Source organism: Eupeodes corollae, chromosome 1 (assembly GCF_945859685.1).
Source record: "Eupeodes corollae chromosome 1, idEupCoro1.1, whole genome shotgun sequence".
NCBI lineage: Eukaryota > Metazoa > Arthropoda > Insecta > Diptera > Syrphidae > Eupeodes > Eupeodes corollae.
This window is the reverse complement of record NC_079147.1, coordinates 122,925,845-122,940,214: the sequence shown is the minus strand read 5'-3', so window position 1 is coordinate 122,940,214 and position 14,370 is coordinate 122,925,845. Positions and strand designations below refer to the sequence as shown.

The following is a 14,370-nucleotide window of genomic DNA, read 5'->3' as shown; positions in this document are numbered from 1 at the left end:
AATTGTTTTCTCCGATTATTAATGAAAACAATGGCATATCAAATATTGCGATAAATAAAGAAAACAAAATGGAATTTTTTCCCTGTTGCCCCACTGTGCGGCGGCGGCGCACGTACATTTGCATCAGTGTTACCATAGGAATCCATACAAATTATGTTTGAAGCATCTTGCAACTAACTAATCTTTTCCTACTTTCTTTAATGAATTTTCAAAATGTGTAACTAACATTAGTAACTTTTGTTTTTATTTTCATATTAAATAATAAAAAGCATAAAATACCTACATCGCTTGAACAATAACAACTGAAATATGGTAACATCGGGACCAAAAGATCGTCGAAACCAAAACAGTTACAGTTTTTCTTTGTCTCTATGGACATGCAATTGAGAGAAAAAACAACTTTAGAATTTTTATAGTTAGACACATAGTATTGAACAGGCACACTTGCAAGCCAATATGTGAAATGAAAAACAGCTTTTTGTGCTTGACGATCAACCGACAAAAAGCTTTTTGGCAGGCATAGGAGGTGTTCGATCAGACCTACACTTTAAATCTGTTGATTGATATTTCCTTAATCGCCTTTGAGTCATATTAAATACAAAATTATTTAATAGTTAAATTTGATTACCGTACTCTTGTTACATTATGATTATATTTTTAAATAAATTTATATATTCTACCTCTCAGAGTTAAAGGACTTGGTTGTTGAAGTAAAGTAGCCAATCCATGGAAGATCGCTCCTTGTTTTGCCACCTCCAATGTAACCAAAGGGCCCGTACGAACTAAGTAATCCGCTGCTCTGTGTAATAAAATAATATTATGAAGTAACATATTTTATCATGAATAACAACGAAAAAACCTTTCTTGTGTAATCCCAACCAAGCTTTGCCCATCAACTCGCAGAAGCTGATCTCCCGCTTGTAATCTATTATCTGCATCAGCTGCTCCACCTGGTACAACACTTTTTATATAGATACCCAATTGCTCTTGGCCCGCTCCTTTCGCCGCTACAATCGATAATCCCATTCCATTTGAATTTTTTTGCAGTTTTATAGCCTGAATTTCGGGTTCTGGTATTTTATTTGATATTTCACTTGGTGAACGTGCCTTTTTGTAATATTAATTTAATTTTTTTTCCAACAATAAAAATGCTTAAACTTTACATTAAATTGGTGCATATAAACCGTCCAAAGTCCAATACTCGTAGGTTGGGCAGCTAATCGACAAATTCCCGCTAACTGCAGTGGGCTTAAGAAATCAACCAAACCTGAAGGGATTCCTCTGACTACGTCGCAGCTAAACCCATCATCAGGTAGTAAGAGTACCAAATGAAGTTCAGGAGTTTCTTCTAACCGCACTTCTCTGCCATCAGCACGTGCAAGTTCGTCAGCAACTGACTCCGCCATTCTAACAGCTGCATCTTTTAAGTTACGTGAGATTTGTTCGTGTTCTAACAGCGCGGCCATTTGAAGAGAGTTTAAGCGAAAGCAAGAACATGCTAATTTTTGAACTTCTTCAATATTTGTTTTCGTCGACTACAAGATAAGTATTATTTTATTGCACTTTTATAAAAAAATGTCTTTATATAGTAAACCTGGAGGAATTGTGCACATTGATTAATTTTTGCCAGATGACAATCCGCTGCTAGTTCAAGTCCTTGACGTTCTGCCCACAGTTCTAATATTAATAGACGATCTGTCAAGACTTTTCCCCATTCAGCTGTGCACATATGAGTGTTGGCCATAATCTACTTGACGAAAAATTATAACTAAATGCAGTAAGGAGTGAAATATTATACTTATATATCTATACCGTATTAAAACAGACAGCATTAATATAGTGAAATAATTGCGAAAATAATTGAATAGTTAGTGCAGCGTTTACACGACATTTTCGTAAAAGAGCCATTGCTGATCCTAAAACTGTCAAAACAGAACCTGCAACTAAGTCATGGTCATTTGTTTCTGATAAAAATTGGTTAAGGGTTTGCGATAACTCCACTCGAAAACAATTAACTAAATTGTGAAATGCAGATTGTACACTTTCAGCGAGAACTTCTTGGGCTTGAATACTAAAAGCACTTATATGCCTGTCAGATTTCAGAAAATGAAGAAACTCCGAGCTGTTAGCCATCCAGAAAGCAAGATCATGAGCATTCGTATATTTCCCTTCAATAATTGAGTATATTAAATTTGCTACATGGTGTAGAAAAATGGTGAGCTTGTGAGCACGTTCCGCAGGCTGTAGTTCTGGTCTATAATGAGTAGAAGCCCGATATCTGAAAATATATAAAACAAAAATATCATATTATAAATATTAATACGACTTATGAAAAGGGGATGACTTTCCATTTACACACTTGTAACAAGTTTTTTTTTGAAAATTAATTTAATTAATTTTATTGTTTGCACATACACTACCGCTCATCTGAATAAATTCACTGTTTTTCATACATAACTTGAAGAATATACGAATAGGTATGGCCATGACATTGCTGTTCTATATACATATGTAATAAAAAAAACGTTATTATTCGCTTATAGGGCCCAATGCCCATACACTACACAAACTGTTGGAGCAAACGAATGTACTTTGTTGTTGTAAAAATGTTTGTGCAAATTGTTTGAGTAGTGTGTAGCGAAGATATGTGTTTTTGTGCAAGCGGTTTGAACAAAATCAAAAAAATTTGAATTTTCCGTGCCCGGACAAACATGTTTGTGTGGTGTGTATTGAATTTTGCTCAAACCAATCCCAATTTTCATAGAGTAAACAATAAATAAACAAGAGGAAAAAATATTTTGGACTGAATTTATTGAGCTTTATAAAAGTTTACCGGTATTGTGGTGTGTAAAAAGTAACGAATATTGCAAACGCATATGAAGTGTTAGTTGAAAAACTTAAAGAATTTGATCCTGGCGTTAATCGCAAATCTGTCGTAAAAAAATAAATACTTTTAGAAGAGGCTACCGGAGCGACTTCAGAAAACAAAAAAAAGCGACAAATCTGGAGCGGGAGCAGATGATGTGTTCCAATCCAATCTATGGTACTTCCATTTGCTAAGTTTTCTGGATAGTCAGGAGGACACATTAGAAGGAAAATCAACAATGAACGATAGCGATGACCATTCTGAAGCGCGATGCTAGTATGCCAAATACATTTTCAACAATACGTCTAGCTCGCGATAGACGGTAATCTTCTTTCTTTAATGTGTTGTGACTATATGGCTTCATAATATTTTCCGGGGAGAGTACGATAACTTTGGCGACAAAGTTTGATGACGGATTTGTATAGAACAGTTAAAAAGAAGCATTTTTTACTATGGGAGGGGGGTCTATCTCCCCCCCTTTAGGTGGTAGGTGCAATTTAAAAAAATATGTACATTAAATGGAAAAAAATAATTAAAAAATAATGGTAATATAGTTAAGTATAATACCTTTTTTTAAAGCCAACATTTTTGTCTATTAGCTTGTTTTTAAATCTTTCTTTTTCTCAAAAACTGAGAGACATAAAATCATCTAGCTTTCAGGTTTTGATCAAAAACAAATAAGAGCAATAAATTCTGAAATAAAAACAGTGGTAATTAATCTTGAAGTATTGACAAATTACACTTTAACCCTTTTTTTTACTTTTTTCACAAATTTTGATTTAAAAACTATTTTTTTCAAAAACTATGCATAGTTTTGACTTGATTTAAAAACAAGCAAAAAAAAGGTATAATACATTTAATGTACATATTTTTTTAAATTACCCCTACCGCCTTAACGGGGGGAGATAAACCTCCCCCTCCCTTAGTAAAAAATGCTTGTATTAAGCCCCTCTACCAAAAACCTTTATTATATCTTGCAGCCAAAGTTATCGTACTCGTGCCTATTTTCCTGCAACGGGAATGCATCATGCTATTCACCACTTGATTCTGAAAAGGTTCTGGGTTTAGCAAGCCCAGTGTCCTATTTTGAAGTTTTTAATTTAACTTCGAATTTCTAAATATACCCCCACCTGACGCTCTTCCGTTGATTCCTACGTTGACCATTCATAATTTGCGTTTGTGAGCGCCATGAGTATAATTGAAAAATTGCGTTTATAGTTAAAATAGAACAATTCAGAACCTGGTGGTTTAGGTTTATTGACGTGCTTCCCGTCTATAGCACCTACACAGTGAGCAAAATTCCACATATAATTAAAAAGTTAAGCTTCTTTTTTCCATTCATGTTCATTTTCAAGTAGCTAAAAATGTAGATATATTTATAACTTCGTTAAATTATTATTGTATTTTGTCAATTACAAATATAAAAATTATACACATACATATATGTCATGTAAGTACATTTGCTTCTTTCTTTTTTTTTTTATTTCAGGATATTGAAAATTTGAAACAAAGCTCATTTTAAAGAAAACGGGTTTCCAATGATGAGGAGAGAGAGCTGCAATGACACAATATCAATAGCAAAAGGATGGGCATGGACCCGTGCTCGCGTTGTTTCGCAAATTGAAACCAAAAAACACTTCCTTACCGTAATTAACACTTTAGAAAAAAAACTCAAGTAAAATATTACGTAGTAAAGGCCAAGCCGCATGTGAAAACAAACAAAACCATTTCAATTTTTTAGTTGAAAACAGAACGAAATTCTTCTTCTTTTCTTTTTTTATTCATACCTAGAAACGTTTTTTATGCAACCGAAAAATATAGTTTGTGGTAAAAAAAAAAACAAATTTGTGTTCGTGTCGCCATAAAAATAAAATGCACGACTGGGTCGCACGAACTTGCTCCTGTATTCTAAAAGTATGTTTAAAAAAGTACTTACATATATAAGATTTAAAAATATACCTGTAAAATAAGTTTGTCTTCAAAGATAGAAATGCCATTTAATTTATCAAAAAAAACCGCACGATCTTTGTATATGAAAACCATAGTACCCTCATGAGCAGAAACTTTTAGGGCGACCAGATGCAGAGTCGTTGGCGTGGCGTTAGTATCGAAAGTGGAGAAATTCAGCGGGAGCGAGAGAAAAATATTATTTCCATTCCCATAAGCAGCCAACTAAGGGAGATAATTAATTTTCGACCCAAAAAGTCTACGCAATTTCCTTCATTACATTTGAGTCTATCCTTGTATATATTTTCACATAAAGAGCTTCCATATGAAGGTTGATGAATTTGTTTTTGTTTTATTTATATCAATGCACTTTATATAAAAAACAAAATGGCTTAATATTGTATCTAATAAGGGGATGAAACAAACTTTTGCATGCTTACGTCAGCTGTTTAGGATCTTTTACCACTATTTGTTTTTATTTACATTCATAAGTCTGCTTTTACTTGGGTACGATCTTTGTATATGAAAAATGGTTTGTATTATGTATAAAGCTACGATGCGATTCATATAGATTCAACTTGTCCCTTAAAAGCTTTTTTCCCTTAGATAGCTTTATTGTAATTTCATATTGGAAGAACCGGGATGAAAATAAATAAGATAAGAAAGAGGCATGAACATGAATGTTTAAATTGTAAAGCGATCGCCTATTGGTTGTGTAGTTAGATAGCAGGTAGGTGTCTAAAACGAATAAAGAATAGTTCATTGGCGAGCTTAGCTTTATGCAGATAGATAGATAAGGACATGTTGATGATGATAATGAAGGAATGTTATTGGTAGGTAGATGGTACTTACTACAATCCAATCACATTCCTTCTTTACTATAATTTTTCAGCGCTAACATGAAGTTTTTACTTTCAGTTTATTTATTTTGTTAAAGTTTAAAAAAATAACAAGCATACGAACAGGAACGAATTGCTATTCATTTGTTGTTTACAGTCAGGCTTTTGTGCGCTTTGGATTTTAGTTATGAAGTGACACGTAAGCAGAAGTTGTAGAAGTTGTATACGTAATACCTTTATAAATAGGTATAATGTGTATACGTTGAAAAAGTGATTCTAATAAAAAATACATATGTATACTCTTTCTGGCCCGTTTCTTTAACTTGTACTAAGTATTTATTTCTTTAAATAGGCGAAGGAAAGTAAATCATGTGTGAAACAACCTTATTCGTAAAGAATAATATTTTAAAATCACATCTACAAAGTTACCAAGATATTACTTTTTGATAGACACTTTAAAATAGATTGTTGATTAAATAGGTACCTATATCACATACGATACAGTTGCGCTACATGGGCGGCCATATCGTTGGTATTTACAATAATTTTAGTTATAAAAATACATAAATATGTACCAGATGCACTAATTTAGATAAAAGCTAGGAATATAATTACAATTTTGTTAAAATAATGCGCTCTTTGGGGATCATGCACAGTTAAAATATAAAAAAAAAAAACTTTTTTTAAGATTCGAAATTTCGCCCGAAAAATAAGTTTGTCTTCAAAAATTTAAATTCCATTTTATAAATAAAAAACATTTCATTTTTCAAAATTTTTTTTCGAAAATCGTTAGAGCGGTTTTTTTTAAATTAATTTTTTATATATAAAATTTTTAAATTTTGTTCTAAAAATATTTTTGGTACGCAGTTGTTTAGAAATTGTTAAAATACGCTATACTTTTGAATTTCGTAAAAAAATCTTGACCCGTTTTCGAGATATCGAATTTTGAAAAAATAAAATTTAATATTTTTTTAAAAATCCAAACAATAAAAAATTGCACTTTTGATAATCAAATACTGTTAAAGCAATATAAGGGCTCATTCAGAAAAAAAAATTATTTAAATCGGTTCATAATTTGCTAAGAAAATTTAAAAACAAAAAAACGGTTCTATGAGCGGTACCTTTCCTGAGCAATACAAAAATTTGTTTTTCTTATTTAAAGAAGCCAAGTTAAGAAATAAAATTTTAGAGAAAGTTTAAAGAAAATCTATCGGTTTGTTTTTGAGAAAATTCGAATTTTCGTTTTTTGACCAAAAAAATTGTATGGTGGCCACTGTTAGTTTTTATCTTAAAAAAAAAAAATGAAAAAAACGCCTAACGCGAATCTGCTCAAAACCTTAACTTCCAAGTTTGAAGTCAATCGACCCAATGGTTTAGGCTGTAGGAGCGTGGACAGACAGACAAAACCGACCGGACGGAATCGCGGGACCCACTTTTTTAGACTTCTCTACCATCGTAATGTCATCTTTGATTCAAATCTCGAGTTCGAAATTTTGCACGAATGCAAAACTTGCCATATAGTTCCTATATGTCGCAAGTAAAAAGATAGGTAGGTACACATACATCTAAAAATATTAGGTATTTGAAATGATACTATTCATATTTCGTGTGTAAAAAAATGCAATTTCCTTACTATTTTTATTTTCTTTTGGAGATTTTTTTAAATTAATTTACCAAATCGTTTGGTTTGTTCTTCCAAATAAAAAAAAATACAATTAGGTACTTTTTTCATGAATTTTTTTTATCGTTACTGACATATACACCATTTTACGAATATATAGTTTTGTGAATGACAGTACGATACAGCCAAGTGCATGTTCTATAACTCAAAAAATAAATTTCTTCAGTAAAGGCATTTGAAGGTTTTTAAACTTTTTAAATATATTTTAAGGAAAATGGAATACATACATATAATATATTTAAAAGTACTTATATATGTACACAAATAATGCATTACTATTTCCCTAAACTTTTTTTTTAAATTGAAAATGCCAAATTTAAATTAATCCAAAGACGTTGAAAATAATTCAAATTAATATATACAAATGACGATGAAATGTCCTTAACATATTTTGTAGAATATATTGCGAAATCTGTGCTAAAGAAAAATTACTGATTTATGCAAATTGTTTATGGACAAAAGAAATGTCAAAACAAAGACATTCCATATATAGAGTTTCCTTGTGTCAAAATAACCATGAAACGAGTGAACATCTAATAAAACTTCGTCAATTCGAAAATTAATGGAGCTTGACAATTCCCACACGAAAATTCGTACTGTGCAATGTTTGGTAGAAGGAAGTATCAAGTAGCAAGTACACTCTTATCAGAAATGAAGCACAACATAACTTAATCTGAGACTTATGTTAAAACTAAATGATGAACAAAAAAATCTTATATTAAGCAACATTTTTTCCCAGCAACAGTTTTTCATAACTTGGTCTTGATCATTTAGTTTCAACCTTAGTTTCAACCTTCAACCGAAAACCCGATCGAGGTTAAATTTTAAAGGAAGTGTTTTTTCATTGTATTGTACATAATGTATGTACCAGTATTGAGTATACCTATCTTATCTTATTATTAATACATACATTAATGTACATTATCTTTTTTACACTGTTTTATTTTATTTGAGAGTTTTGGCCAAGTGTTGCAACTCTAATTTAAAAAAAAAAAAAAACAAAATTAACAGTTTTTTTTTCAAGCAAAACAATAATTACTTAAAATCGTTTGCTTTACCTAAAAAATATTTGATGTTAATCAAAACAAGGTAAATCGGCGAAGGTTGAACAAGATACCTTAGGTATACTATATTAGTACCTTACTAATACTTACCTATGTAACTCAAGAAAAAACTCAAAACTGTATGTACCTATCTGCCTTATTTAATCTTTATCAGTTGAATATAACATGATATAACATCATAATATTGTGTACCTTATGTAAATTGCATACATAGGTATTACCTAGGACCTAGATATACATATGTATGTACATAGGTAGGTAAATACTATTTTTGTGTTTCAAACACTAAACCAAATTTTACACTTGTCAAATTGAAATCTAATGAACCTATTTATCTTAACTACTGATAACCTTCATCTATACAACTGGTATTTAAAGTAGCCATATTGTGATATGAATCTTCAAAGAGGGTATGTATACTTTCTTCAATATTTGTGGTCAAATTTGTACTACTAATACAGTTTTACTCAGGTACTGCCTTGAAAATTAGGTAAATATTTTTCCGAAGGTATGTAGGTTAACTTTTATAGATACCTTTGTCAATTTCATTTAATTAAAACAAGTAAATATAATTATGTCTTGTTCAAGGTTGGTTCAACAGATTATTATAAAAAGAGGCTGGGATGCGACCCACTCTGATAACTTCCCATACCGTCTGTCGATTTGTCTTGCTAAAAATGTTTTTGTGTTTTGGTAAAAAAGTTGTCAATTGAATTATTCCTAAAAATTTAAAACATGATTTTGCATATTGGATTTCGAAAATCAATTTTCGGAACTTTGTCATTTTTTGCATGTTTTTATTTTTTCTAAAAAAAGGTCAATTCAATTTTTTTTCTCAAAATTTTACCAGATGTCAAAAACGTTATTCTTTTTTGCACAAAATTATTTTGGAGATAAAATCATTTTTTGTTCCTAAAATATTCGAGGTGACAAATATTTTTGTTCAGTTTTTTTTTTTTTTAATTTATAAAAAAACCTTTAACTGGATTTTTTTCAAAAATATACTTGTTTGGTATCACGTTACAATATCAAATTTAATTAAGCTATCTAGCCTTATTGGTTCGTGAGATATTTTGGGTAAACCAACATTTTCATCTTGTTGTTTAATTTGGTATAGTAAAAAACCACCCATCCAATTTTTTCAGAGTCATTTCTGCATCCTTCTGTATAACAAAATTTGTTTGATGTCGATATCTCAACTGGTGCTTGAAAAAAAGTTCGCCAACTTATGTACGTACATACGTCAGTAGTTGCTTTGTGTATGAAAACTATAGTACTCTCATGGGCATAACTTTTTAGGGCGACCGGATGCCGAGTTGTTGGCGTAGTATCGACAGTGGAGACATTTCGGGGGAGCGAGAGAAAAATATTATTTATATTTCCATAAGCCGCCAGCAGAATAAGAGAGATAATTAATTTTAAACCCAAAATGTCTACACAATTTCCTTTATTCTATTTGAGTCTATCCTTGTATATGTTTTCATATACAAAGCTTTCATATGAAGGTCGATGAATTTGTTTTTGTTTTTTATATTAATGCACTTTTATATGGTAAAAGTAAACAAAAATGTCCCAATATTGTATCTAATAAGGGGATGAATGAAATTTTTGTATGCTTACATCAGCTGTTAAGGATCTTTTACCGATTTTTATTTTTATTTACATTAATAAGGCTGCTTCTTGCCTTGTGTACGATCTTTAAACATATGTACATATAAATTAATTTTTTTTTTATATTTATTTAGCTAAAAAAAAAAACACATCTTTATTAGAGCAAAGTAGAACTTAAACTAATTTACATTTGTTCTCTTAAAAATAATGAGACCTAGGTTTGCCAGTTGCAATATTGATCAAGCCGCTAAGTCAGCATAACGAATCGTGGGATTCGTTGGCTGCTCTCTTTTCCATCATTGCATTGATTTGCATGATTTTTCTTGGAAATGTTGACAGCGTTAGTTCTTTCGGTGAAATGAACTTTGTTTGCGTTAACTCCTCCCTTCTTAAAATAATGCGTCCACGCATTACATAATATTAAAGATGCTAGGATATTTCTGTAAGGATGATGGCTGATGTAATTCACCTTGATTTGTTATCGCTATCATTGGTGGTGTTACTATCGGGCTATTGTTTGCTTTTCTGGATTTATATTGTGTGAATATTAATATGAGAATCACGGCTCCAATTATCACATAAGTTGTTATCTGGTGTACTTCTTTTTCAAATTGAATCTTCGTAAGATGCTACGTATTTCTAGTATTCAGTTCTTTCATTAGTTAGAGTGAAAGTACCTCTTCGACTGCTAAATCTTCTGAAATTGGGTGCAATGTTGGTGGTAGGGGTTGGATATTTATGATTTCTTGGGAAGTGTACTGTTGGTTATTGATGAATATCGTTTCATTACTGAATTTGATGACATAATTTCCATTAAGCGCTCGGGTTATGTTTTTGACTTCTATTGTTCCATTAAATTGGTTGAGGACGACTAGATCTGGCGACATTTCTTTGACCTTGTCAATATGCTGGCTATTTATAGAATTACAAGACGCAATTATACAATTATCGTTACTTAGATCTAATAAATCTGTTTTCTTACAAAGAGATGTTTCTTCTATTTCTATACAATTATTTAACAACCCATAATTATGTTTTTCGTTTCTTAAAATATTTCTATGTGCTATTTTATTTATTAATCCATTTTTCTTTATAATTGGTATAAGTGTTAATTTTTCGTACATTTCTTTTTCCGTTGTAGGAATGCTTATAATAAAAGTATATTTTTAGAATCAGAGGCAATTTTTACATTTGCAAACTCTATTACTTGTTCAAAATTTTCGTAAGGCAATATTTCTTTGTCTATTTTAATTATGTTGACTTTATTTCATTTCTTTATAATATTTTCGTTTTTAAGCATGAATAGAATTGAGGCTGAATTAAATGATTTCTCGTTGTCAAAAATGATTACTTTTGGTATTCCGAACCCAAAGATAATGTGCCTTACCAATAATCAAATTTAGTGACGACTTAAATATTTAAGTGGACTCTAAATAATGAACCATACCAATAATCAATTTAATAGTCAGCTTAACGCTAAACGTCACTCTAAATTTTAGAGTAGAGAAACGCGTGTTTAACTTCGTGATTAAGGTTTAACGTCATGTTTGTGCTGTCATTCTGGCAGTTGGCAGGAAAAGAAATTTTTCGTATGTTTCTTTAATCTGCTGCAAATTTATTTTTGGCTGTGACCGTGAGCTCATAAAAATTAGCAATCAAAATAAACAAATAGATTAATTTCTTTTTATTTAAATATATAAGTAACATTTCAATTTATTTCAGAGTAAATTGTTATTCCAATGGCAATAAAGCAAAGTCGGGTCCGTTAACGGACACCAGCAATGAAGGAGTTGCTGGTTGAAGCAGTAAAGCCGTTTTCTATGACAGTGGAGAGTAAACTCAAGGATGGAAAAACACTCAAAGCTAAATTTGAAGCTTGACAGAGCATTCAGGAAATGCTAAATGCCACTGGCTATTGCCTTAAAAACGCAAGCCAGGAGCAAAATAAGTTTAGTCGGTTTCAGAAGGAAACTGGTGAACACCCCCCAAAGAACATTGAAATATCTGCAATGTTGTCAGTGGACTTCCAATTAGATAATGCGAGATTTGATACCGATGCAATTCACTCATATGTCTGTTTGGCAACAAATGTAGTAGATAATGTAATAGAGCAGCGTTTAGTTAAAGACGTGTTTAATTTGGTTATTGGTTAACACACAAATAAACTCGTCTCTAAAGTTTAACGTGGCGTTTATCTAAACGCTTGTTTAGGCAATAATTATTGGTAAGGCCCAATATCTCTTATTGGTTGTCTTATACTTTCCATAGATTTTGAATTTATGTATTTCTTTTGTGATGGCATATTTAGTAAATTTATCTATGGCTGTAATAACCAGTTTCCCTTCTGTAGAGAAGATATCAATGTGCACAATTTCGCCGGGATATTTAGGAATGGTGATAGATTGTATTGGAACTTTATTGGGATGCCTATCGTATTTGTTCTGTTTACAGATAAGATAAAGCTTCGTATTTTTTTTTTATTTTTTACTAAGGGAAGGGAAAAAGTATTTTTCCAATATTTGAATCCTATTTTCTTTTTGGTTTGTGTGAGCGCGATTATGCTCATCCATAACCAAATGCTCTTGATCCTGTTCGTTTTCTACGTCCTGAACTTGAATCTGAGTAAATCGGATCTTGTAAAAGGCAAAATGTTTTCCGTATATGTTTTGTATTGAACCCATTATATGTTCGCCTGTTTTTATTCCATTTAATACTGATGGTTCGATTATAGTGTGTCTATGATAGGTCGGAAATATAATTTGGAAATTTTGGCTGGGTGCTGTACCTTCTTGGAGTAAAATTTGGTTTTTGAAAAGTTTCGATGATTCGTCACTATGAATCGTAGGTGTTAGGGAGTTGATTTGGGTTATTGGCGGTGGTCTGGAAAGTGCATCCGCGACGATGTTTGTTCTTCCTGGTTTATATTTTAGTTCATAGTTGAATTCTTCTAAAGATGCTTTCCATCTCTTGAGTTTGCTGTTGTTATTCTTTGTGCTAAGTGCACCAGTAAGCGGTTGGTGGTCTGTAAGAGTACGATGGCAAGCATCTCTTTCTCGTTAGTGGCATAAATTTCCTCCTCAGCTTTACTTAATGTCCTAGAAATAAAGGTAATAGGCTTTTCCTTTTGTGATAGCACGGCGCACAGTGGTGCGAGAGCGGAAAAAAGTCTTTTTAAGAAGTTATATTTATCCTTTTAAATTTTATGTTTACGTACTCTTATATAACCCGAGCGTATGATTTAAAAGTATTTTTCAACATATATATTGTATGTTCTGATTTACAAGCCCTCAAAGTTGAAAAATAATTTTACTCAAATCGCGAACCGTATTTTCAACAAATTTTGAGATGTTTTTTTCCGAAGTTCCTTTAAATAAATTCACTAGCTTCTTAAATAATTTAATTGGTCTATTTTTGATTATCTAAAATAAAAAAAAATGATTATTTATAAAAGATACCTTCTATAAGTAGTCTGAAGCTTAAGTACTAGGAAAAAATGTGTTTTTTTTAAACTTTTTGATTTCAAAAAAAAGCTCCAAAAGACTCCAAGAAAGTAAGTATGCCAGCATATGCTCCATGCATTTATGTAAAAGCACAGAAAAAAATCAGCTGCAGATACGTGCAGATGTGGAAGTTATGATCAAAAATGTTTCACTGAATCGGATTTCAAAAAACTGCGTTTTGACGGTGGTGTTTACCAAAAAGTTTGATTTCTTCGTTATTAATTGTCAGAATGAACTGGTTAAGCCCATTATTTTAAGAAAAAATGTCAAACTTTATTTTAAAATAAAACAAAATTAATACATTGACACAGGTCTGAGAATTTCGATTTTTGCGAAACCATTTATTTCTGCCCGGAAAATTTTTTCAACTTTCAACTCAATTTTCTTGGAAAGAACACACGAAAAGCAATATAGTTTTATGATATTTTAAATTATATGATAGAGCTTAAAAAAAATAAAGAAAAGGATTAGGGATAATCCTTTATTTTTTTAGTTTTTTGCTAAAAGTAGGGCAGGTAGAAATAAAAAAGGTGTTATTTTTAAAGTTTTATTGCTTTGTTTTTTTTTTTTGTTGTGTATTGCGTAATTTTGTATTAACTGTCTTATTAGAATAAAATCTCTTACTTAAATCTATATATATAAAGGATTAAATTAAAAAAAAGTCAGTATTGAGTTATTGACCAGACGCTAAAAATCTCATTTTAGCGTCATAAAATTACTACTTCATAATTGTTTTTTATTTATTTTTTGTATGTATTTATCTATTTATTTATTTAATTTTATAATATACATAGTTAGTAATAATATTTTGTTCAAAATAAAAAGTTAAGATTTTACTAAAAAAAACTTTTATTTAAATATA

At 31.0% G+C, this 14,370-nt stretch overlaps 1 protein-coding gene across 9 annotated transcripts in view; it reads right to left on the bottom strand.

Annotated features, from left to right (window-relative positions):
* Window positions 1-14,370, bottom strand: part of LOC129942264 (afadin) — a 223,760-nt gene that overhangs the window by 82,014 nt on the left and 127,376 nt on the right. For all 9 annotated transcript variants that reach the window (XM_056051122.1, XM_056051128.1, XM_056051127.1 and 6 more), the window contains 5 exons: window positions 1,813-2,278; window positions 1,595-1,747; window positions 1,164-1,535; window positions 860-1,107; window positions 681-799 (listed from right to left, as the gene is read on the bottom strand). In XM_056051122.1, the coding sequence (XP_055907097.1) occupies window positions 681-799; window positions 860-1,107; window positions 1,164-1,535; window positions 1,595-1,747; window positions 1,813-2,278 (1,358 nt within the window). The remainder of the gene's footprint in view (window positions 1-680; window positions 800-859; window positions 1,108-1,163; window positions 1,536-1,594; window positions 1,748-1,812; window positions 2,279-14,370) is intronic.